The sequence below is a fragment of the Dama dama genome, chromosome 24 (genome assembly GCF_033118175.1).
Source record: "Dama dama isolate Ldn47 chromosome 24, ASM3311817v1, whole genome shotgun sequence".
NCBI lineage: Eukaryota > Metazoa > Chordata > Mammalia > Artiodactyla > Cervidae > Dama > Dama dama.
In genome coordinates this window covers 16,536,404-16,563,385 of record NC_083704.1, presented here as the reverse complement: position 1 = coordinate 16,563,385, position 26,982 = coordinate 16,536,404, and the positions used below count along the sequence as shown (strand labels likewise).

At 46.9% G+C, this 26,982-nt stretch overlaps 2 protein-coding genes across 2 annotated transcripts in view; one reads left to right on the top strand and one right to left on the bottom strand.

Moving 5' to 3' along the window:
• The window catches only part of ITGA9 (integrin subunit alpha 9), a 362,863-nt gene that overhangs the window by 320,703 nt on the left and 15,178 nt on the right, over positions 1–26,982 (bottom strand). Inside the window, exons 2-4 of the mRNA XM_061127757.1 lie at positions 24,154–24,281; positions 21,071–21,177; positions 11,522–11,645 (exon numbers count right to left, since the gene is read on the bottom strand). Coding sequence (XP_060983740.1) covers positions 11,522–11,645; positions 21,071–21,177; positions 24,154–24,281 — 359 coding nt within the window. The remainder of the gene's footprint in view (positions 1–11,521; positions 11,646–21,070; positions 21,178–24,153; positions 24,282–26,982) is intronic.
• LOC133045842 (translation machinery-associated protein 7-like) lies at positions 15,553–15,783 on the top strand. The gene has a single exon (XM_061128368.1). The coding sequence runs from the start codon at positions 15,553–15,555 to the stop codon at positions 15,751–15,753; it is 201 nt and encodes a 66-aa protein (XP_060984351.1). The 3' UTR covers positions 15,754–15,783.

Genomic DNA, 26,982 nt, shown 5'->3' with positions numbered 1-26,982 from the left:
TCCAGTCCCATCACTTCATGGCAAATAGATGGGGAATCAATGGAAACAGTGACAGACTTTATCTTCTTGGGCTCCAAAATCACTGCAGATGATGACTGCAGCCATGATTAAAAGATGCTTGCTCCTTGGAAGAAAAGCTATGACAAACCTAGAGAGCATATCAAAAAGCAGAGACATTACTTTACTGACAAAGGCCCATATAGTCAAAGCTATGGTTTTTCCAGTAGTCATGTATGAATGTGAGAGTTGGACCATAAAGAAAGCTGAGCACCAAAGAATTGATGCTTTTGAACTGTGGTGTTGAAGAAGACTCTTGAGAGTCCCTTGGACAGCAAGGAGATCAAACCAGTCAATCCTAAAGGAAAATCAGTCCTGAAAACTCACTGGAAGGACTGATGCTGACGCTAAAGCTGAAGCCCCAATACTCTGGCCACCTGATGTGAAGAGCTGACTCACTGGAAAAGACCCTGATGCTGGGAAAGACTGAAGGCAGGAGGAGAAGGGGACAAGAGAGGCTGAGATGGTTGGATGGCATCACTGACTCAATGGACATGAGTTTGAGCACACTCTGGGAGTTGGCGATGGACAGAGAGGCCTGGCGTGCTGCAGTCCAGGGGGTCGCAAGGAGTCAGACATGACTGAGCAACTGAACTGAACTCGTAATATATATAAATAAATACAAATACACAATATATAAAAACATACATATGATACATAAATACATATTTTAATATTTTGTATATTTTGCTTATATATTATATAATACACTAAAATATTATATATATATATATCATATATACGTTTATATATAAATATAAAGAGCAGGTTGAACTTTCTCTCTAAACCAGTTCTAAAACATAGGCCTTTCTTAAAAAAAAAAAATATATATATATGTATATATACATGTAGGGCAATCTATCATACCTATATGCTAGAAAGCTTGCTTTTGCTTGTCTACACCTGAAAAGCAGGGGAGCCTCTATGAGAAGAGGTGGGTGTGGAGACAAGGGGCTGCCCCACCACAACATAGCCAGGTCACACACCCTTGCTCCGTGGACAGGCCCAGGGAGCACAGGGTGGAGGGCTGGGACAGGACCTCCAGTCTCCTGCGTTCCCAGGAAGAACTGCCCCTGCACACACAAAGGCAGTGGGCCACTCAGTCTCCACCCACTCAGCCTCCAAATGCCCTCAGGACGTGGCCGGGCAGAGAGGACCACAACGTGCCTGCTGCCTTCCTCTCCGCTGTAGAACAAAACGTGTTTCCACCTCGGAGCAGCAAGAGAGAACCAGGCTTGGCGAGACAGCAGCTCACAGATGCTGTAACAAACCCGACTCTGTTAAACGTGGGGGAACTCAATCAGGGAAGCAAGGCATGGTGGCCTAAACATCCCTCGGAGGAGCTGGGAACAGGCTGGAAAGCTCTTTCTGATGTGGGTGGGTCTGAATTACGTGGCCTGCCTGCGTCATACACTTTGATTCATTAAGATGTATGGCTCCTCCAGCCTAAAAATGGTAGTATTTTCCTTGGTTGAGCTGCTGGTTTCATTAAACCCTGTCTAAACAACAGGCAATTCAGAGAGGAAAAAGATACTGGTTTCCAAATGTTCACAACCCGCAGCTCGATGCATGGAGCTTACACTAATGAATTTAATTCATTCAAGAATTAGCCTGGGTGGGGTCGCTTCCTGCACTCTTCCCAAAACACTGGTGGGATAAAACCAATCCATCGAAAGATCAAGATTTACTATACAGTGTAACATATATTCTTCCTACTGAACTCTTCTTTGTATCCATTCGAGAAAGTTTCATCTTTGAAAGCAAGTCTTTTTAACACATCAATTTAAAAGCTATCTTTCCACAGTTTCTTAGCTTAGCCATGAAATAAAATACCAGACAGAAAAAACTGCTTTCCACTCTTTACGTCTAAATTTTTGCTCAATTTCTGAGTGAATACTAACCAAATGATAATTAAACAATTTGATTATACAAATGAACTTTTATATAAAACAGAAAAGAGGCTTCCCAACAGCTCAGTGGGTAAAGATTCCACCTGCAATGAAGGAGATGCAGGAGATGCAGGTTTGATCCCTGGATGGGGAAGATGCCTTGGAGGACAAAAATGCAACCCACTCCACTATTCTTGCCTGAAAAATGCCATGGTCAGAGAAGCCTAGCAGGCTACATACAGTCCATAGGGTCACAGAGAGCTGGGCATGACTAAGACATCACCAGATGGTCAATACTGAAACCAGGTTGATTATATTCTTTGCAGCCAAAGATGGAGAAGCTCTATACAGTCAGCAAAAAAAAAAAAGACCAGGAGCTGACTGTGGCTCAGATCATGAACTCCTTATTGCCAAATTCAAACTTAAATTTGAAGAAAGTAGGGAAAACCATTAGACCATTCAGGTATGACCTAAATCAAATTCCTTACGATTATACAATGAAAGTGACATATAGATTCAAGGCATTAGATCTGATAGACAGAGTGCCTGAAAAACTATGGACAGAGGTTCATGACATTGTAGGAAGCAGTGATCAAGACCATCCCCAAGAAAAAGAAATGCAAAAAGGCAAAATGGTTGTCTGAGGAGGCCTTACAAATAGGTGAGAAAAGAAGAGAAGTGAAAGGCAAAGGAGAAAAGGAAAGACATAAGCATCTGAATGCAGAGTTCCAAAGAATAGCAAGGAGAGATAAGAAAGCCTTTCTCAGGGATCAATGCGAATAGAGGAAAACAATAGAATGGAAAAGACTAGAGATCTCTTCAAGAAAATTAGAGAACATTTCATGTTCTCTACATTAGGGAACATTTCATGTAAAGATGGGCTCAATAAAGGACAGAAATGGTATGGACCTGACAGAAGCAAAATATATTAAGAAGGGTGGCAAGAATATACAGAAGAACTATACAAAAAAGATCTTCATGACCCAGATAACCACAATGGTGTGATCACTCACCTAGAGCCAGACATCCTGGAATGCAAAGTCAAGTGGGCCTTAGGAAGCATCACTAGGGACAAAGCTAGTGGAGGTGATGGAATTCCAGCTGAGCTATTTCAAATCCTGAAAGATGATGCTGTGAAAGTGCTACACTCCATATGTCAGCGAATCTGGAAAACTCACCAGTGGCCACAGGACTGGAAAAGGTCAGTTTTCATTCCAATCCCAAAGAAAGGCAATGCCAAAGAATGCTCAAACTACTGCACAATTGCACTCATCTCACACGCTAGCAAAGGAATGCTCAAAATTCTCCAAGCCAGGTTTCAACAGTACATGAACCGTGAACTTCCAGATGTTCAAGCTGGATTTAAAAAGCCAGAGGAACCAGAGATCAAATTGCCAACATTCACTGGATCATCGAAAAAGTGAGAGAGTTCCAGAAAAACATCTACTTCTGCTTTATTGACTATGCCAAAGCCTTTGACTGTGTGGATCACAACAAACTGTAGAAAATTCTTAAAGTGATGGGAATAACAGATCACCAGACTTGCCTCCTGAGAAATCTGTATTCAGGTCAAGAAGCAACAGTTAGAACTGGACATGGAACAACAGACTGGTTTCAAATAGGAAAAGGAGTACGTCAAGGCTGTATGTTGTCAACCTTGCTTATTTAACTTCTATGCAGAGTACGTCATGAGAAATGCTGGACTGGATGAAGCACAAGCTGGAATCAAGCCTGCCAGGAGAAATATCAATAACCTCAGATATGCAGATGACACCACCCTTATGGCAGAAAGCGAAGAAGAACTAAAGAGTCTCTTAATGAAATTGAAAGAGGAGAGTGAAAAAGTTGGCTTAAAACTCAACATTCAGAAAACTAAGATCATGGCATCTGGTCCCATTACTTCATGGCAAATAGATGGGGAAACAATGGAAACAGTGACAGACTTTATTTTGCGGGGCTCCAAAATCACTGCAGATGGTGACTGCAGCCATGAAATTAAAGGATGCTTGCTCCTTGGGAGAAAAGTTATGACCAACCTAGACAGCATATTCAAAAGCAGAGATGTTACTTTTCCAACAAAGGTCCATCTAGTCAAAGCTATGGTTTTTCCAGTAGTCATGTATGGATGTGACAGTTGGACTGTAAAGAAAGCTGAGCGCCGAAAAATTGATGCTTTTGAACTGTGGTGTTGGTGAAGACTCTTGAGAGTCCCCTGGACTGCAAGGAGATCCAACCAGTCCATCCTAAAGGAAATCAGTCCTGAATGTTCACTGGAAAGACTGATGCTGAAGCTAAAGTGCCAATACTTTGGCCACCTGATGCGAGGAGCTGACTCATTTGAAAAGACCCTGATGCTGGGAAGGTGGGAGGAGAAGGGGATGACAGAGGATGAGACAGTTGGTCAGCATCACCAACTCAATGGACATGAGTTTGGGTAAACTCCGGGACAGGGAAGCCTGGTGTGCCACAGTCCATGGGGTCGCAAAGAGTTGGACACGACTGAGCAACTGAACTAAACTGAAGCAACTAAGCATGCATAAAACAGAAACACAAAAATAGATATTAGACACACAGAAAACAAGCTATAGTGACCAAAGGGGAAGGGGGAAGCATAAATTAGGAGTTTAGTATCAACACATACACACTACTCACTATACATAAAATAGATAAGAAGCAACAAGGACCTACTATACAATACAAGGAACTATACTCAATGTTTTGCAGTAATCTTTAAGGGAAGAAACTGAAAAGCCTCAGTTTTCTCATCTGTACAATGGACTTAAGAATAGTTACTCCCCACTGATGTGATTATCCGGTAAGATCATAAATGGTCAGTACCAAGCACAATACCTGGAACCCAGAAAGTGCCTGCTTGAAAAATACTTGGTACCTCTCAACCTGTCAGTGTCTCTAAAAGGAATAAAGCTTAAGATATCATTCACATAGATAAGCAATTTTAGAAGAGGAGACTCACAACATTTGAATATCTATAAGGAAACTGTTAGAAGACAGAGTTTAAGTGGTCAACAATTCCACACAATGTATGGAAACATGTTTGACGCGTAGAATATTTTTGTGCCCAAAATAAGAATTTTGTTCACACCAAAGGAAAAGCTTGATGGGGCTCCTTGAGCCCAAGAGTCACTGCAAGAGATCTGGCCTCCTCGTCTGGCTCGAGCTGTCCCCTCAGGTCACCCTCCAGCTTCCCCTCGCAGGGTCCTTCTCTGCATTAACAGCCCATAATATGGGACTGCATGTGCTTTTTTTTAATTTGCTGTATTTACTTAAATGAGATAATGTTTATGAAAGCTCTTTGGAAACCATAAAATCCTATGTAAATGTAGAGCTCTTTATTTAATAAAAATTTATGGGTCTTGTTCCTGAATTTTTAAATGGATTAACTTAGCCTTTTACGGTTCTCCTCAAAACAAAAACACAACAAAACAAAACCTCAGTTGCTTTTCATTTGTAAATAGACCTTGATTGATTTGTATCCCCTGTGGAGCCACAGGCCACCAAATTAGAAGAAGAACCTTCACATCTAAATAGGGGATCTATGTCCTTCTCTAGAAATAATCTCTGTTGTGAGAGATGCAAAAGAAATTAGGAATTAAAGGCCTGGCCACCCCCTGATAACAAAGAAAATGGCACAGGAATCTTGGGAATCCATGGGACCATTTTAAGGGACAGTAAAATTGGACAGATTAAGACCCCAACCATTCCAAACTTGAGAACATTTAAATATGGCATAATTTAAACGTTAGATCCTCTACATAATGAGGAGCGCTTACCAAGCAAATAAATTGTGCAAACAGGATTTTCAAAGATATTTTTAAAAATATAATCTTTTCAAGGAATCTTAAACTCTTTTTAGCAATTCCCAGCTTTCTACCCTCCATTATTCATTAAAGCAGGATAGTTGGACATCTTCTGTGAAGACTAAAGGACACAAAAATAGTACTTATTAAGTTAATTATAAAATTCCCTTTTACTGAATGCTCACTCTGAGCTAAAAACTTTGCTAGGCACATTATATACTTCAAATATCTCTTTTTTATTTTTTTGGCCGCACCGTGCAGCTTGTGGTGTCTTAGTTCCCCAACCAGATAACCACAGAGAAAGCACAGAGTTCTAACCACTGGACTGCCAGGGAAATCCCAAATACCTCTTAAATAGGGATTAATCTTTCCATTTTACAGAGAAGGACACTGAGGTTCAGGAGGAAGCGGGGGAGTCTACCCAAAGTCACCCAATCAGACAGTCGGAGCTATGGGTTCAGTCATAGGAATGAGTGAGTGGTAAAGTCAGATTCTGAAATCAGATCTAATATACAGTGGTACCCAGCTGCACTTACCAGTGTTTGATCTGGAATATGGTTTGTTAATTTAGGTGAGCTGCTCCCAGATTATTTCATATTAATGAGAATAAAATGATGACTTGTTCACAGACCTCTCCTGCCAAGCTCTGGCTTCTTGCCTCCGTGGACTTGAGGGCAAAGGATGAAAGAAATCCCTGCACTTGATTTTACCAATGCACTGACTTCCCTCTGGGGAATACTAAAATCCCATGAGTCAGTTAACACTAACTAATGCTTTAGTGTGTGCCCTTTAATTTACAAAGAGTTGTCCCCATCTGTCCTCCCACTAAACTTCTCATCTTCTCACATGTGTTGATAAAACCGAACTCCATATGGTAGTAATGATGTTCTCATACCAGATGAACGGTATGACTTAGGGGTACGCTCCATCTGCTTATTTTGTGTCCTAAATTCATTTTTGTTTCCAATTCTCTCTACATTTCCTGGTTCCAAACAGAATATTCCGATAGCATTTCCCACCCAATGAGAAACAGGAAGCACCTGAAGAGCCAGGAGAAAAATGAATCTGTGCAAACCAAGACATTTTCTAAGAATTAAAATGTTTGAGATGTTATAGACAGGTGCCCACATACTTAGAGGCTCCCCAAATTAAATCAACCTTCTGACCTTCTGGAGAGAATACGGCTGACCCTCACCAAGACCCACAGTCGGGCCGTGATTAGAGAACAGTGTACAGTCTTTCTGAACACCTCCACCTGCATTTTCACAGCGGCTTCCCACAATAACCCTCAGAGGTAACTGCAATGGAGGCATTACCGTGTCCATTCCCATCGAGGGCCCAGCTAGAGTGTGAGGCCACAGAGGCAGAGGCCTGGGAGACGGGGCCACACCCAGCCCCACCCTTGGGTCTTTCCACTCTTCCTCCCCTGCCCAGCACCCACCATTCCTCTTTTCCATGGGCCCCAACAAGCTGCCAACTCTAGGCAGGTCTGTCTTTTTAGTGGCAAAATGAAATAATCCTGCCTTAATGCAACCTCGAACGTGGATGCAGCCTGGGCCCTTGGAGAGGTGCCCAGCCATCTACACGGACACAGAATTCTCTCCTCACTCAGCTCTGCCACTTTGGAGACACCATGTTCCAACTCTGTTTTCCCCTATAGATGGGGAACTTCTTGGGTTTTACCCATCAGGTACTCAGCACAGGGCATAAAAGGTTTTCAGTACTTAATAAAACTGAGTAGACTCTATCCCTGGTAGAAAAATTAATCATCCTACAGTAATTAACAAACGCTTGCTTGGCAGATAGTATATTAGCAAACTGTCGTAGTTGTTGTTCAGTTGTTCAGTCGTGTCCGACTCTTTGCAACCCTGCAGCGGGCCAGGCTTTCCTGCCCTTCACGACCTCCCAGAGTTTGCTCAAACTCATGTCCATGAGTCAGTAATGCCATCAACCATCTCATCCTCTGTCGTCCCCTTCTCCTTCTGCCCTCTATCTTTCCCAGCATCAGGGTCTTTTCCAGTGAGTTGGCTCTTCACATCAGGTGGCCAAAGTAAGCCACCTGGAGCTTCAGCTTCAGTGTCAGTCTCTCCATTAGCACATATGTTATATTAACATACATGTGCTTGGCACATACAATCTTCCCTCAGTATCCATGAGGGATTGGTTCCAGAATCCATGCAGGTACCACGACAGAAGGTGCTCAAGTCCCTTCAGTAAAATGACACAGCACAGCGGGCCCCTCATGGCCCTGGGTGCAGAGGGTCAATTGTAGTACTTACTATCTATCTACCTACCTGTCTGTCTGTCTAATCTGCGTATGCCAGGCATTGCTCTGAGAACTTGTAAGCTTTAACTTAATCCTCTCCAGAGCCTCATGAGGCAGGTTAATGCTCCCAAGAGGCAGTCACTCATCTGCAGTCATGGCATTCACAAGTGGCAGAGCCAGGACTGGGGCTCTGGGCCCAGAGTCTTGTGCTCTTAGCCACTACACGACTTGGCCTCCTCACTGTGCAGCGTGTAATTAAAACTGGGCCTAAGCAAGCCAGCCCACATCTCTGAGCATCAGTAAAGACAAAGAGGCCAGGCTGGGTGGTATCTGAAAGGTTCTGTCAAACTCCAAAATACTTCCCTTGCACTTCACCACCACATGATCCCCTACCTGGAATAGACAGCTCACGTTACTTGAGTTTTTCCACATTATGAGAAAATGATGGTTGCCTTAAATTTAGACCACAAAACAGGAAGATGGAGATCCCAGAGCTGGAGCACAAGCAAGGGCCCTAAGTGTGGCCTGCAACCCCTCACCTGTCGGTCCCTCTTCAAGAGAACTGAGCATCTGCCACCCCTCACCTCTTACAGGACCAAGAACTACAGAGACGTTCTGTTCAGTCCCCCACTGTTCTCAGGGGCTGCTTATACCCCAGTGGTCCTCACCCAGTCCCACCCAATACTCCCCGCTCAGGGCACGAAAGACTCAGGATCCTGAGGTGTGTGTGCCCAGGAGGGGGAAGAAAGCTCGGGCAGAGGGCATGACCACTTTGCTACTTCCCTTGCTGGTTCTAGCTGGTCGTCGTTAAGTCAAGGATCAACCACAGAAAAGAGTGTGATTCTGGAGGCTGGAGCCCATCACTCAGCCACTGTTGCACAAGGAATGTGGGTTCCTGGGATGAGCCTGAGACAGTCAACTATCGTCACATAAAAACCAAGAAATCTCCTTACAAACGATGACAAGCATTTATTTCTCACAAGCACATCTACAGATCTGCTAGGGATTGGATGACCTGGCTGGCCTCTGGCCGCAGGTTTGGGGTTCAGTCTGTTACACATGTCTCCCTTCTGGGACCAGGGAGCTATGGAGAACACGTTGAAGGTGATGGTCTGAAGTACCCAGAGGGGCGGGTGGAAACTCGTGAGGCCTCTTTAGGCCTGGACTCGGAGCTCACACTCTTCTGTGAATGATGGACACGCGAAGCAGATGTGACACCCTGCCACCTGGCCCCGTCCTGCACTCCTCGGCTCACACAGGCTTTCACGCTCCTGCCATGGTCAGCCCAGAGCTGCCAGCAGAGGAGACAGGCAGGTGCTCTTGAGAACACTGACACCCAAAACATTCATGTTCCCCTCCCCTAGTGACTGGACCCTTGGGACAGTTCAGTCACCTTCTCTGCTTTTGAGAGGGTTAATGACTGGGACCTATTTAAAGCTCATTTAAACCAGAAACACAAAAACACAAATAGAAATCCAGTCCCTCCGACCTCCGGGGGACAAAATGATTTGCTGAGGTCAGACAGATACAAAACTCAAAACCCAGCTCTATGCACCATTTGCTGTTTGAGTGACCTTTGGCAATTAAACGCATCCTCACCTGTACCAGGGGAAAAGCAACACAGAAGCCCACTCACAGGAGCCCCCCAGGCCCCCTCAACACTTCTGTGACGCGGCCTGACGTCCACCTGCCAGCCAGCACCCGCATCTCTCTGCCTGGGGACTTTCCCTGCCCACAAACGTGGATACAGACCCAGCTCCTCCTCCCTCCAGCAGGAGAATTAGGAAGCCTATGTCCTACACTGGCCCTGAGATTGCATCCCAGTGGCCCAGACTAGTAACTCATGGGGAACATCCACACATGTGCTGCCTTCTCCTTTCTCTCTTTCCTGCTCCCCACTGGGGTTCTGGAATAACTTTCAAAAGCAACTAACCCAAGTGAAGAAAGATACCAAGTTTGCATGAAATGAGAGAATATATAAAAGTGCCCAGGCCAACCACATTCTACTATTGACTCACCCACTCCAGCTGCCAGATAACAGATGCTTTGAAAGAGTGAGCCACGGCAGCTACACATTCACGTGGACATGCGACCCCAGCTGCCTCGCCTAAGGGCAGTCCTCCTGCTTTCTGACACCTGTGGGGGTGTACAGAGGAGTTGCCAGGGGTGGCAACATGGTCCTATTTCACAACATACCTTCTGGGAAAACCAGAGTCCTGGTTCTATTGCATAATTAGTGACTTCAATCCCCACCACCTCCATCAGTCCTACCAACTCTCTCACTGACCAATCTTCCCCAACCTGACGAGCTACCCAGTCAGCAACAAGCTGGGGTGGTCAGGACACAGTCCTGGCCCCTTATCTATATCTGATCTATCCCTCCCCCTCTTGACTGATCACATCGCCATCCATTTTTCAGGTGAGGGTTCCCTTATGACTGTGGCAATTCTGAGATAAACAGGGCCAGAGTTCAGCTGCCTGGCATGCTCCTGCCAGAGCTGATCAGATGCTGACGTGGGATCAAAGAAAGGGTCCCCCTCAAGGAGCAGAGGGTCCGTGCCTCCTGCAGGGACCCGGCCTTTCCCAGGGCCCCTCTTCCACAGCCACAAAATTGGAGGCCCAGGGGAGAGGTGGCCATGGGCTACTGGAGATTTCTGTCCAAACAAATAAATTAGGGAGGGAATTAAAATATAAACAGCCAAGCACTTAAAATTAGGCTAAGAAAACCCTCAGAGCACAAGTTATAAAACTGCAGTAAGCGACTCTGAATCCTTAACGCTCAAATTCAACTAAGCTAAGTCATGATGTTCAATGGTCCCAAGCCCAGACATTAGAAGCTTCTAAGCAGGGAGGCTGAGAAAACATTTTCCTTCCCAGACTCCAAGTACCCCTTGGTGAGGAGCTCTCAAAACCACGCTGAGGGTGCACCAAACTCTCCGGCATCTGCCAGGGTGCGTGGGCTGGATGAGAAGGAAAACCAGACTTGAGATGTCACAGAGTGACTGAACCCTGGGCCTTCTCTTCCCTCTGTCTCAGGACATCTGTCCACAGATGTGGCCAGGAGCTGTCTCGGGAGTCTTATGACCATCCGGAAGCTGCACAGGACTATGGAGACCATCTGAGTCAACCTCTGAATTTTCAGGGGAAGGAAAGAGGCCCAGAGAGGGAAAGCAAGTTTCCCAAGGCTGCACAGCATCTGGCAGTGTCAGGAAACCAAGAGGCTGGTGAATTTCAGTCTGAGACTTCATAAAGCTTGGGGAGTACCATGGGCTCTGTGGCATAGATGGGCAAGGCTGGGCAAGGCCTGGAAACGCTGTCCCTTCCCACCTTCCTCATTACCTGATCCTCAGACACCAAAGGGCCACCTGGGGACGCGGTGCAGCCCTCCTGTTGGGAGTGTGGAAAGCAGCGGGGAGTGTTCGGATGGTGGTGTGGAAATGGGTGGGGGTTTTCTGTGGGCTGGGGGCAAGGGAGGATCAACCGGCACTCACCTTCATAGCAAGGGATCAGCGTCCTGCCTTTGGCCTGGAGGTTGGACGGGATGATGTAACAGAAGCCGTGGGGCAGGATGTGGTCTGTTTCATAGTAGATGTTCTTCCAGCGGTGGGCACAGGCCTGCGGGACAGACAGAGGTTCAGAGCAGGACAGTCAGGCCAGTCACAAAGCAAGGCCCAGCAGTACCAGGCAGTTCTGTGGGAGGAGAGCGGCAGAGAGGGGCTGGGAAGCCACGTTCTCTCCCACCCACCCCATCAGCAGACTGTGGGAGCTTGCTCCGGGGTGCCCCTGGGAGGTGGCAGAAATCAACAAACATATAAACAAATGAGGAGCATAACAAGTGCTGGGGAGAAAGGACACGGGGTGATGGGCTAAGAATCTAGGCGTAGGGAGGACGGTTTTCACCTGGAGGCCAGGGGTGGCCGAAAGGATGAGAAAGAGCCAAACAGCCTGGGCACAGAGGGAATATCAGGGGCAATGCAGAAGGCTTGGAGGGTCAAGAGAAAGAAAGGAGGCCTGTGGAGCTGCTCTGGGGGAAGCTAAGGTCAGAGAGAGGACAGGGACAGGCCCCAGGGATCTTGCAGACCTCAAGGATGACTGTGACTTTAGTGGATGTGCCAATGGAGGGTCTCACACAGGTGAGTGGTGTAGTCTAACTCACAGCTTGGAAAGATAACTGAGCTGCCGAGTGGAGACTGTAGGTAGGTGAGGGTGGAGGTGAACATCCAGGTGAGAGATGCTGCTGCCTGGACCAGGATGGGGGCAGTGGAAAGGGGAGAAGAGGGTGACCTCAGGATGCAGAGGTGGAGCTAATGGGCCTGAGGACCAAAGGACATGCTGAGAAAAAGCTAGAGACAAGGGGTGTTGCTCTGCCCACAACAGACCCTGACCTTCACAACACCACCTGCTTGCCCACTGGAGCAGTCACTGGCCTCCATCAAACTTGAGACCCTTCAGAGTCACCTGGAAGTCTCGCTAAATCACACAGCACTAGACCCCACCCCAAGAGCTAGCTTGGCCAATCTGCAGGGGCCTGAGAATCTGCATTTTAACAAGCTCCCAAGTGAACCGAGGCCACTGATCTCTGAAGCACCTTCAGGAGGTCCTTCTCAGGTTCAGGGCAAAGAATTTGGTTGAACCATAAGAAACTGCTGATATGTGACTGTTTTATATCATGAATCAGAAGTAAATGTTTGTTGATGGTCTTTTGAAGTAAATTTACATACAGAAAAAAGCAAAAATCTCAAGTGTACCGTGCACAGATCTCAAGTGTGCGTGTTTGTCAAAGCCATCTAATGAGTTTTGACAAACACATACATTCCTGTAACCAAACCCTTAGCAAGACAGAGAGCATTTACATCTCACCAGGATGGTCCCTCGGGCCAAGAAGTGGCTGGAGCCCGCCCCCTCAAAGAGGTGACATCTGAGTAGAGACCTGGAGAAAGTGAGGGAGCAGCTGGGAGGGGCCCCGAAATGGGCAAGAGCTTGGCACGAGTGAGGAGCTGAGACTGACCCTCTGGTCATCTCTGGAGGGCAGTCTCCCAGCACTGGGGTCACACATGCCAGGAGACACCAGGAGAGACAGTTCTGAGAGCCAGAAGCGGGAATACAGACACACATCCATTCCCACCAGCCCCGAACACACCCAGCCTCACATTCAGATGCACCTGCAAGGCTAGTGAGAAGCCAGACTGCTTCCTGCAAAGTTGTTTACTCTGCCCAGCCCTCCCCATTGCTCGTGGACATTCACACTCAGGAATCAGGTTGCTTCAGTCTAGCCAACAGATTCATTTTCTTAAAATACTGCATTTTAAAGTAATCGGTTTTTAACTTATTTGTTTGTATCAAACACACGGTTTCTATAGGCTGTAACACTCACCATTTGATTTTCCCAGGTGGCACAGTGGTAGAGAATCCACCTGCCAATGTCGGAGATACAGGAGACCCGGGTTTGATCCTTGGGTGGGGAAGTAAATGGCAACCCACTCCCCTGGAGTGTGAAATGGCAACCCACTCCAGTATTCTTGCCTAGAAAGTCCCATGGGCAGAGTTGCCTGGCAGGTTACAGTCCATGGGATAGCAAAGAGTCAGCCATGACTGAGCACACATGCAAGCAACATTCAGAATTTACATGGTCCACATCTGACCTCTTCTGCAACCCTGGAAAGTGGGAAGATGTCTTAGAATTCCCATTTTCTATACGGGAACCCTAGGTTTTAGACAGTGTTTTGCTTAAGTTCCAGAGCTGGTAAGGGCTGCAAACAACACGGAAACCCAGATTTCAGAATCCTCCTTATCTCACTCGAAAACATCTCCAACTTATAACTCCCAACTTCCACCTAAGAAGCCATCAAAACCCACCCCTTTGGGGCAGGTCCAGGTAGCTATTGTTCTTACAGCCTCCCCAAGGGTCTTAGGACTCCCAGAAATGACCTCTCTGAGGCTGAAAGGGACACCAAGGCCACTGGATGAAGGGAGTGTGGCTCTCAAGGGCCTGGGTATCCCTGAAGTCACTTGATGAAAAAAATCACTGCCTGCCAACCTCTCAGATCTTCATCCCTCCAAGCAAACCACCCAAGGGCCACTGACAAGGCCACTCCCTATCCATAAGAAAGCAAAGGAACTCAGAGCGTCAGGAAATCAGCTTGCCCACACTCCTGCCACTTGCCCTACGACAATGAATGTGAAAAATAATCTCTTGTTATTCCTTATTCTGCAAACCACCTCCATTCCTCCCCATGAGGTGCTGTTCTGTGCTTCTAGCACATGCTGATAGACTGAAATGATGTCAAGTGAGAAGCTAAACAAAGCTATCATGCAGTGGATATCACTCCATTCCACCAAGTTTTTATTTCCAACTAAATTCTGATAGCTTCCAAACTTGAGTCGCTTACCATTCAATTAGCTGGTAAATCAGTTATCTTTTAGTTTACAGATTTGGCAAAGCCCTAGGGCTTACCCTGTTCTTACTGTATTTTGGGTTAGAGGGACTGTAAAGGGAGGCGGCTGTTTATCATGATGCACCCTGACTCTTATGAGGATGGATTTTCTGTATTTAATGTCCAGCTTATTGCCTTTTTTTTTTAAGCGTCATAAACTATTTAGGGAGTGATCTTGGGGAATTCCTAAAAGAGCCAAAGATTGCATTCACAGCAAACTAAACTAAAATTAAGGCATTCTGTGAGGTCAGAGATCAAAGAGTCAAAGGCAGTTTGCATGTAAGAAAACAAGGAAAAGTGTCTCTGAACATAAATTACAGAAAGAAAAGGCGGTTTAGCCCTGATTATCCTTCTACATACACACATGTCAATCTGACTCCAACATTAAGAAAAATTCCTAGGGACTGTCTCCAAAGCATTAAAATCTCTATCAATCTTTCCAAATGAGTTCTGCTGTGAGAGAGGAAGGGTGGGGGGCGGGGAGGAGACTGGGTCTACCAACAGGAAAAAGAGAGCACCCTCTGGAAACAGCAAGACTTACTCCAACTCAGATTCCAGAAAATTATAACAAAAGGGGGAAAGGTCTAGGACCACTCCACATCTTAGCATCTGACACATTTCAAGTTACAAGGGTTGTTTTTGCTACCAAAAGAATAAGAAGGAAATAAAGAAGCCGTTTATTTTGAAGGCTTTTTTGTGGTATGGAAATGTCCTTCCTGGATTAGGGGTCAGGTTCTGGGCCCCTCTAGATGGCTCTGCCCCCACCCCACCCACCCATTCACCATGCATTCACCCACACATGCATTCACCATGCGCAGATCACCAGAGCTTTTCCCACGCCTCAGGTCTACCCAGCACAGTCAGGAGCAGACAGGCTGTCAGCCACTGAGAACACGGAATACAGGAGATCAGGGCCCTGACACCACGGATTCCACCCCCCAAAGCAGCTCCCCTTCAAAAGGAGGAGGGGGTGGCCTGGGAGGCCCAGGGATGGTGACTTCTGGGGTTCTGGGAAAGTCATTCTAAGGATATCCACCTCCTAAAAATTCATCAAGATATATACAGCTGGGGAAGGGGCGGCAGGAGCCATGTTGGGCCGTGAAGGTGGCAAGAAGAAGCCCCTGAAGCAGCCTAAGAAGCAAGCCAAGGAGATGGAAGAGGAAGATAAGGCATTCAAGCAGAAGCAGAAGAAACTCGAGGAGCTAAAAGCGAAGGCTGTGGGGAAAGGCCTCCTGGCCACAGATGGAATTAAGAAATCTGGCAAAAAGGAAGTTGTTCCTTATGCCTGAGGCAATGATGACTCTTAGTTGCATTCCTGTTTAAACATCTGGATCTCCTGCCATAATATCTGTTGCCACCTATAGCTAGAATGAAGTGTTGTCTTGGAACCTATTGTACATTTAAGAGTAAACTTTTGTTAAAAAAAAAAAAAGTTATAAAAAAGATGTATACAGATGATTTGGGGCATTTTTCTGCATGGATATTATAGCTCAACAAAAAGTTTACTTAAAGAAAAAAATCAGGAAACAAAGCAACAGAAGTAAATGCAAAGTATATCCTGTGGCTTTGAAAAAATGGCCAAGATGAGAAGTGGTGAATAGAAAGACAGCAACAGCCCTGATCCTTGGAAAGGCAACGGCCAAGAGACAGAGCTGGAGAGCACCACTTCCCCCCAGAAGTCAGCTGGATGCGGTCTTTAGTTGTTGCCTGAGCCTTGCAGACTCTGCTGAAAAACAGAAATGTCAGACTTGAACACTGGGAGCTGCGCTCCCAGGTCGAAGAGACAGCTCAGTGCCCATGCTGGGTTTGCTGGGTAGTTATTACCAGAAGTGACTTTCCCCCCTATTTCTTAAACCGTCATCTGCACACTGGGAGTGTGCAGTGAAAGGACAGGGGAAGGGGCTTGCCTCTAATCCCGATGCGGTGCTCATGTGTGTTATCACTTGTTCCCTGGGGAGATGGAAGGAACCACAGGGTGGTGGATTCAAGGCTGGCAGATGCTGAGCTAAAGGCAGCCTGCCAGAGCAAGCCCAACATCCTGGATCTTGCCAGAACTGGCTGGTGGGTCTGTGGACCAGAAAATGCCATTCATCATCTAGATTTTTAATTCTCCATCGCAACTTTCAAACTCTCTATTCGTTCTTTACTTTGAAATCAGCATCAGATGCTACTTTCAAAAAGAGCCATCCCACCTCTCCCACTTCAAACCCAACCTTGGAATCCAGTATTATGCTTCTTGGGGATATAGGTGTGAGGCCGACACCCCCAAACAACTACCGAGTTCGCAAAATGTGATTGAATAAAACATATCTTCCTGTTCTTAATTTTAAAATAAAACACTTGCCTCCCAGAAAGTTTTGACAGGCAGAAATAAGACATGAAAGAAAAAGCAAATGGATATGAAACCTTCAAAACAAAAATATGGACTGGGTCACCCCTCCTTGTCTCCTGCTGTCACCTCTCATTTCCCAGGGGCATTTTACAGTCTTTGCCTCATGCATCCATCAGTCACTTAGAGTCAGCCACCAAAAAGAGATGGCAATTGATCTGGTTTCTAATTGCTTTAGTATTGACACTCAGTCCCTACATTAGGGCTTCCCTGGTGGTTCAGATGGTAGAGAATCTGCCTGCAATGCAGGAGACCTGAGTTTAATCCCTGGGTCTGCAAGATCCCCTGGAGAAGGAAATGGCTACTCACTCCAGTATTCCTACATGGAGAATCCCACAGTCAGAGGAGCCTGGCAGGCTACAGTCCATATGGTGGCAAAGAGTCAGACATGATTGAGTGACTAACACTTTCACTTTCTTTACATTATTCAAACACACTTTTAGAAGCCACTCCATAGACAGACCTTCTCCTAGAGCTGTGAGTGGAAAGGGTCAAAAATTTGGTCTCTATCCCCAAGTGGTTCCCGTTAAAAAGGACATATATGCACAAAACAAGTCATGCACATAATAAAACAACACAACACTGAACTTCTGATGACACAAGATGCTTGGCTTGTTCTAGACAGCACCGTCACGGTAACAGGCTTCATGGAGGTGGCAGAGACCAAACCAAGGAGGACAGACTGAACGTGGGATAGGCCTTTCCTGACAAGATGGCATATGTGCAAAAAGCCATGAGAAGAACTCAACAAAAAAAAACCCAATTTAAAAAATAAGCAAAGGACATGAACAGACATTTCTTCCAAGAAGACAGACAAATGGCCAATAAACACATGAGAAGATGCTCAATGTCACTAATCATTAGGGCAATACAAATCACAGTGAGATACCATCTCATACCCATTTAGGGCAGTTCCCACACACAAAAAATAAAGTGTTGGCAAAGACATGGAGAAATTGGAACCCTCCCCTTGTGCACTGCAGGTAAGCATGTAAAATGGTACAACCACTGTGGAAAACAGTGGAGGGGTTCCTCAAAAAATCCAAAATAAAATCACAATAAGATCTAGCAATCCCACTTCTGAGTTTATATTCAAAACACCTGAAAACAGGGTCTCCAAGAGAGAGTTGCACACCAATATTCACAGCACCATTATTCACAATGATCAAGACATGGAAGTAGGACTTCCCTGGTGTTTCAACGAATGGCACAGAACTCCACACTTCCACAGCAGGGGGCACAGGTCCGATCCCTGGTCAGGAAAATAAGATCCTACATGCCATGCAGCATGGAAAAAAAAAAAAAAAAGATGGGGAAGCAACCCAAATATCAATAGATGAATGGATAAAGCAAATGTGGTACATACATACAGTGAATATTATTCAGCCTTAAAAAATGAGGAAATCTTGTCCTATGCTTCAATACGGTGAAACTTGAGGACACTGTGCCAAGTGAAATAAGTCAGTCACAATAAAGACAAATGTCTCATACAAATGGGATCATGCAGTATGTACAGCAGCCAAACTCTTAAGCAAAGAAAGCTGCCCGGGACTGAGGGGAGGAGTGAGGCTAAATTACTCTTCAATAAGTTTAGAGTTTATTTTGCAAGATGTAAAAGCTCTAGAAGTCTGCTGTACCAGAATGTACATATAGTTTACTATACTATACACAAAACAATGAATACCATGGTAAATTTCCTGTTTGCTTTTAAGATTTTTTTTTGATGTGGATCATTTTTAAAGTCTCTATTGAATTTGTTACAACACTGCTTTTGCTTTATGTCTTGGTTTTTTGACCCTGAGGCATGTGGGATCTTAGCTCTCCAACCAGAGACTGAACCTGTACCCCCTATATTGCAAGGAAAAGTCTTAACCACTGGACTGGCAGGGAGGTCCCAACTTCATAGGGTTTTTTTCTTTTAAAGATTTATTTTATTTTTTGGCTGTGCTGGGTCTTCGTTGCTTCTAGAAGGCCTTCTCTAGCTGCAGTGAGCAGGAGCTATTCTTCATTGAGGTGCATGGGCTCCTCATTGCAGTGGCTTCTCCGGTTGTGAAGCATGGGCTCCAGGCATACAGGCGTCAGTAACTGTAGCACGTGGCTCAGTGGTTCTGCCGCATGGGCTTAGCTGCGCTGCTGCATGTGGGATCTTCCCAGACCAAGGATTGAACCTGTGTCCCTTGCATTGCAAGGCAGATTCTTAACCACTGGACCAGCAGGGAAGCCCTCAGGTGTTTTTGACCACAGTATGAAAAAGCCATGAGGAAAGCAGATGCTGCTGGACGCCTCCCCTTCTCCACCCCCTCCCCCCCGCTCCCCCAGAGTAGCTTCCAGAATAGACGCTACAGTAATTGCATAAAACATGAGAAAATTAACTCTGCATGCAATGAATTAGAACAGGAGCATCACACTCCAGCTAGTCCTTTCCAGCTTCCTTGGCTCAATGGCCCCCTGATCCTCACATGTCCACAGAGAGAGCCCCTTCCCAGTACTCTTTTGCAATAAGGCAGAACCCTCCAGGAACAAGCTCTCAGCCACATGGAGGTCATCCTTCCACAGGGAGGGGAAGTGTTTTCATGGGAGCAGCCTCTGGATCTAGGTTCGGGGCTCTCGGGAACCAGACCACCATCTCCTTTGTTCTAAATATTGACCTCAGGCCACTCTGATTTATGGACGGATCAGCTTCTTGTCTTCCTTCCGAAAGGATGACAGACAAGCCTCCTGGGCCTGGTCATACAGTCAGGGTCAGGCCACCATGTCTGGGGGAAGGCAGATGTTGGAGCGGGTCCAGGGCAGTGGGTGACAGTGATTAAAGGGCTGGAAACCAAGGCAAATGCTGGGCTGGGGGGCTCAGCACGACCCACGGTGTCCAGTAGGGAGGCCCTGTGATGCTGGCGACAGCATCCAGCTGCTTCCTCTCTTCCTAGAGGGGCCCGACAGGGAAACGCCTGATTTGTGCTGAGAAGCAGGCAGAATTCAGACCAAGAGCCCTTGCCACTGAGAAGTTGAACGCAAAACGGACTCCTCAGAGAGGGGTCAGAAACACTCTGCCTAGATCCTCAAGGAAAATCTGGTTTTCCCTGCGGATTAAATATATGTGAAACCCCCAGCTTTACAGCCTGTGGCCCCAAGGAAGCCCTCCAGAAATGGCAGCTAATATTATTTTCTTTTCTTGATCTCATGCCTTTATGACAAAAACATTTATACAGCTTCCAAGAAAAGGCCTATGAAGTCAGATACATAAGTACATCTATACATGAAAACAGGTACCAGGCTCTTCAGTGAAACTGGGCATGTTAAGAACCTGAGCGTTATACCTCAAGAGAAGAGTGGAAAGGACAAAAGTGGACAAAACAAGACCTCTGGGTCAGTTACAGATTCTGATGTGGCCATGTTTCCCCTGTGCCAGCCGATGCAGTAGCCAGTGGACTTCTGTGACTACGGAGCACTTGCAGAGTGATTGAAATTTTTTTTTTTTTTTTCATGTGGACCACTTTTAAAGGTCTTTATTGAATTTGATAAAATATTGCTTCTGTTTTATGTTTTGGTTTTTTGGCCAGTAAGGAACATAAGAAAACTCTTGGGACGACAAATATCTTAATGGGTGGGTGGTCACACAAGTTTGTATAAATGTCAAAACCCAAACTGTAATCTTAAGACCTGCGCATTTTATGTAAGGGCTTCCCTGGTGGCACAGTAGTAAAGAATCCGCCTGCCAATGCCAGAGACTCAGGTTGGACACCTAGGTTGGGAAGATTCCCTAGAGAAGGAAATGGCAACCCACTCCAGTATTCTTGCCTGGGAAACCCCATGGACAGAGGAGCGTTTGTGGGGGGTGTGGCCAACAGTTCATGGGGTTGCAAAAGTGTCAGACACGACTCAGCAACTAAACAACAATTTTATGTAAATGATACTTCAACTTAAAAAGATACCCACAGGAAAATGCTCATGTAATGATCAAAATTTATTAATACAAAGCACTTTCCACATACATTTCATTTGCCCTTTTTCAATAGCCACATCTCAGTACCCTGGGATAGACATTAACATTTGACAGATAAAGAAAATAAAAAGACCAATCATTAGTCCAAGCCGTCTTCCAGAAGAGACAACCTCAAAGCCATGCCCTTATCGCCATGCCATCCAGCTTTGCTAAGGGGTCAAAGTCATGCATTTCCAGGCTGCCACCCGCTCCCTGCGGCTCCCCCAGGAGGCCTTACCAGCACGCGGCCATCAGCCTTGGGCTGCCGGGCCAGGCTGACCCCCATCCATTCATCATCTCGGTCTTCCCGGCAGGTCTTTCCACAGGACACGCCCCGATTCTTCCCTGGAGGAAAGACAGAAAAGTCAGGCCGGGACTGAGGAACGCCCCTGTCTACTTTCCAAAGGGCAGTCGACAACCCACGTGTTGGCTCCTGTCAGTGAAAGCGAATCCCTGCGCCGGGGGCAGAGTGAGGCCAGACAATAGGAGTCGGGGTGGAGCAGAGAAAGCTTCAGTGAAGGGCCCTGCAAGGAGGCAGGTGGCTCGTGCCTTAAAACCCCAAACTCCCAGAAAGCTCTCAGCAAAGGCCTTTCCTCGGAAAACTGAGTGAGGGGCTGTGACAAACTTCTTGGTGTCAGATCCTTTGTTCCTGAGGTCAGGTCCCAGAAACCTCCCCCAAACCAATGTTATTCTCTGTTCTGACAAGAAAGGACAAGGTCCCAAAACTCAACGCTCATCCTCCCAGGGCCAGGCCTGGCCTGTGAGGAGGGGTCCCCGAGCAGGCCCAGCCCCCTGCCCAAGCGCTGGTCCAGCCCCCAGCCCGGGTCCTCCTGCCAACGTCCAGCCCAGCTGAGGAGGCGGCTCCCGGCCCCAGGCCCCCTCAGGGTCGAGCGCCCAGACCCCGCGGGGCCATCATTGCTGAGGGAGCCAGGCACCCAGCACCCAGCGGCCCCGAGGCCGCGCAAATGGGGGCCAGGTTCCTCAGACTTCAACGCAGGGAGGCCGTGACGACGGCTCAGGAGCCTGCAGGACACAGCCCTCGGCCTGTCCCCGGGGCCCCGCCTCACCTGCTGCCTGAGGCTGAGGGCCTGGAGGGCCGGGGAGAAGGCCGACGTCCGCCTCTCACCACACTCCTCACTGAGAAGAACACCGCCCCGCCGACCGTTGGCGGAGCGCGACCTCTAACAGTCGCGCTAAGGGTCTCGGGGAACAGCTGCACGCCCGCGCCCACCACATCACCAGCCCATAAATGAGGGACTTGCAACAAGACGTAAATTGACTCCACCACCATGAATGTTGTTTAATTCGTCCGACTTTTTTTCATAGCAGGACTTTTCACCAAGGAAGCAAGGCGCTGAGGTATATTACAAAGTAAGCTCCTTAATTTGTCATGGACCAGTTACAGCCCACAAACCAGTCACACAGAATGCCATGGACACCTCTCGTATTCTGCTAAAGAAAAGCATGACAATTCCTCATTTAAGAAAAATAATAGAAGATCTTGAGCAGAAAGGACTTTGGTGAAATCGAGGACGTGAAGTGATGACTACCGTAAAATAACTGCTACTTTGAGAACCGCCTCTGTGCCAAGCACAGTTCTGTGTATTCACTTCTATTGTCCCATCAGTCCTCTCACAGTAATCCCTGTGAGATAGCTATCATCCTTCTGATTTTACAGGTGAGGAAACGGAGGCCAAAGAGGCTCTAAGACATCCAGTAAGTCCCAACAAGTAACAGGCAGAGCTGGGCTCCGACCCAGGCAGATCTGACATCCAAAGATGATGAACTTTCCACCAGACCAACAGGGCTTTTAAAAACACCTATCAATCATATCTTTGCCTACTTAAATCATAAAACCTAACATTGCTTTTAATGGCCTCCCATCTTGTACGTAAAACCCAATCCTAACACCTGACCCCAGTTCACCATGCCATCCTCCCCTGCTTCCATGGTCCCCTGCTCACTACTCCAGGGATGCTGGGCTTGCTCTGCATTTTTTTTTTTTTTCATTTATTTTTATTAGTTGGAGGCCAACCATTTTACAACTTTGCAGTGGGTTTTGTCATACATTGATATGAATCAGCCATGGAGTTACATGTATTCCCCATCCCGCTCTCCCCTCCCACCTCCCTCTCCACCCGATTCCTCTGGGTCTTCCCAGTGCACCAGGCCCGGGCACTTGTCTCATGCATCCCACCTGGGCTGGTGATCTGTTTCACTATAGATAATGTTCATGCTGTTCTCTTGAAACATCCCACCCTCGCCTTCTCCCACAGAGTTCAAAAGTCTGTTCTGTACATCTGTGTCTCTTTTTCTATTTTGCATATAGGGTTATCATTACCATCTTTCTAAATCCCATATATATGTGTTAGTATACTGTAATGTTCTTTATCTTTCTGGCTTACTTCACTCTGTATAATGGGCTCCAGTTTCATCCATCTCATTAGAACTGATTCAAATGAATTCTTTTTAACGGCTGAGTAATATTCCATGGTGTATATGTACCACAGCTTCCTTATCCATTCGTCTGCTGATGGGCATCTAGGTTGCTTCCATGTCCTGGCTATTATAAACAGTGCTGCGATGAACATTGGGGTGCACGTGTCTCTTTCAGATCTGGTTTCCTCAGTGTGTATGCCCAGAAGCGGTATTGCTGGGTCATATGGCAGTTCTATTTCCAGTTTTTTAAGAAATCTCCACACTGTTCTCCATAGTGGCTGTACTAGTTTGCATTCCCACCAACAGTGTAAGAGGGTTCCCTTTTCTCCACACCCTCTCCAGCATTTACTGCTTGTAGACTTTTGGATAGCAGCCATCCTGACTGGTGTGTAATGGTACCTCATTGTGGTTTTGATTTGCATTTCTCTGATAATGAGTGATGTTGTTGCTCTGCATTTTAAAATGCCACAAACTTTCCTCCCATTGGAGATTCTGCCTCCAGAACCTGCCCAGCTAAACGCTGTGCATCTTTCCAGTGTCAAAGTCACTTCCCCAGACCCTCCAATCTAGATCAGATCAAATACTCACCTCCCCTCTTCTCTGATCTTTATTTGTTTTAATGTCTCTTTTACCTACTAACTGGTAAGGCGCAGGAGAGCAGGATGTTTGTTTGGTATATCCCAGTGCGTAGGAAGTAATCAGTACTCAGCACATGATGAATGGATGGGTGGATGGGTGGATGGGTGGAAGGAAGGAAGGAAGGGAGGGAGGGAGGGAAGGAGGGAATGAGTAAGAGAAGGAAAAGTGGATGATCAGGGATAAAAAGAGGAAAGTATGAGGGTGCAGAACCCATCCCCATCTTAGCAGTGAAAATCTACCCACCTCGAGCCATGTCCAGTTCAGTGCATCTCCGGTCAGGGTTGGTGTGGACGCGGCACTTAAACACAGCCCCAGGGGACCTCACTGAGGTGCTGTACTTGGAATCCGCCTTTGGTGCACCCACAAGGACCCTGCACATCAAGAAGAAACGGCATTCGGTCACAATCCAGTACCAGGCAAGTACAGCCAATGCTAAATCCTCACCCAGCCATGAGGGTGTTGTCTGAATGCTCTCTGGGAGACATTCCCCAGCATTCCACAGTGCTGCGGGGGGTGGGAGGAGGCAGAAGGAAGGGCCTCCTACTGTGAGCCCATCACGATTTCAACGTGCCTAGAGAAAATCTGAGTTTTCTTGAGAACACATACCGCCAAAGGGTTCCTATCCAGAATGTATAAAGAATTCCCCCAAATCAACGAGTAATAGACCAAAGACTTGAACAGATGCCTGACGAAGGAAAAGTGGCCAATAAACATATGAAAAGATGCTCAACTCTATCAGTCATCAGAGACACCACTTCACATCCTCTAGAAGACTAAAACCAGAAAGACTGAAAATGCCAAGTGCTGGCAAGGACACGGAACACCTGGGACCCTCACCCTTCCTGGTCAGAATGTGAACGATCACAACCACTTCGCAAAACAAACAGTTCCTGAGAAAGCTACACAGGTGCCTGCCCTCGGACCCAGCAAACCGATTTCTAGGAACATACCCAGCAGAAACGCACGCATACATCTACAGGAGACACGCAAAATATTGCATAGGTAACAGCCCCAAACTAGAAGAAACCCTAAGAGCCATCAATGCTAGAATACATAACTAAACTGTGGTGTAGAAACAGAATTCTATACAGCAATGAAAAATCAACGAACAGTCAACTGCACCCTCATGGACAAATCTCACAAACACTGAGCAAAAAATACAGGGTCCATTTATCTGACATTCAAAAGCAGGTGAAATTTAAGGGTGATGTCAGAGGTCAGGAACACACTGACCTCTCAGGAGGAGAAGGGGAGGTGTAACCAGGAAGGAGAGTTTCTGGAGGGAGTTGCTTGAAAATCAACCTGAGTGGTGTTTATACAAATTTGTGAATAATTTAAAATTGTAAAAATTCATTTAAAAATTTATGAATAAATAAAAAATGAGAAGTTTAGAAATGCCATTTCTACTGTGTTCCACTCTTGCCCCTCCCCCCACGATGTGTACATTTAGGGTGACAGGAAAGAAGGAGCAACAGTGTGAAATTATAAACTACAACCTCTAGCCCAAGGCACACCAGAGCTAGATGAGTTTGCCTACAACAGGGCAAGACATGGCTGTACATCCTTCGTCTTGAACCAAAAAACTGCCCTGAGGATGTTGCTGCTGCCGAGTTGCTAAGTCATGTCCACCTGTTTGCAACCACACAGACTGTAGCCCACCAGGCTCCTCCTAGCCTGTGGGTTTTTCCAGGCAAGAATACTGGAGTGGGTTGCCATTTCCTCCTCTGGGGGATCTTCCCAACCCAGGGATTGAACCTGCATCTCCTACATTGGCAGGGGGGTTCTTTACCACTGAGCCACAAGGCAAGACTGCCCTGGAGATGAACCATTGTCCCCAGCAGGACCCTACTCCCCGGAGAACAGCAAGACGTGCCAAGATGATGGAGAGACACATTTGGGTACAGAACATGTTACAAAAACATTTCTGACCTAGAGTTTTGTGCCTAATTTCTGGAAAGCAGTCAACGGAAGAGCAGAGAATACCAGGTACCCTTGGTCAGGCACGGCTGGCGCTGAGCTACAAGGACCTGAACAATGAAACTTTAAACAGAATCCATGCTCATGCTTAAAGAGCAGACAGTGCCAAGCCACTTGCTCAGCGGATCGAGAGCCTATATCTGATTCTGTGAGTCGCCCCATATCTCACACAGCCCAGAAAGGAGATGCAATTCCCCTCCCAAGAGTATCAGGCATGTTACGAAAAAGCTCATGTCCCACTGGCCTGGGAACGGAATGCATTCTCCATCATGCATCTCTGGAAAAGGTGACTAATAGCACAGGTTAGAGGGATCTTATGCAGCCTCCCTGGGGCAGCAGAAAGCTGAAGCAGGCTCCTCTCACCTGTTTCTGAAAGCCACCCTCATCTTGGGATCTCAAATGTTCACCCCAGCTCTGGTCTCAGAATGACGCTGCTTCCCTCTGCCACTCCAGCTGAGCAAAGGGGTGCAGATCCTCAGATCAGACCACGGAGGACTGAGACCCTCAGACAGTCATTCGGCAAAGGCTGGCAGAGCCCACACGGGACACCACCCTCATCTGCTCAGAGATATGGTGTCAGGTTCATAAGGAGGCACGTGGGTCCCTGTGCTCAATCCTTCAACCCCCAGGGAACAGGAAGGGTCTCCTTACTGGAGCCTTTCTTTCCAGCTCAGTCTTAGAGAGTCTGTGTATCTGATCGTGTGAAGAATCAAATCACACCACACTGGGTGTGAGAGGAACCAGGCCCCCAACAGTGGGGCTTCCTAAAAGCTGCCTGCTGCTGCTCAGTAACACCCCAGGACCTGTGCCCCCCACCCCCACCCCCGCACCCAGCGCTCACCAGGCAACTCCCAGCCTCAGGATCTCCAGGCCAGGCCACAGCTGCAGAATCCCAAGCAGAAGCGGGGCTGGAACCCACCGCCTCTGGAAATCTTAGCAAGCACTTTCCCGAGCACGCCACACTGCCTCCATCACCCACACGAGGGCAGCTGGGTCAATCCATGGCTGCTCTCACTCAAATGCAGGATGACCCTCCGAAGGAAACTCCAGTGAGAAGAAAGCCACATCAAGGGGTCAATGTCTCCCCTGGCTTTG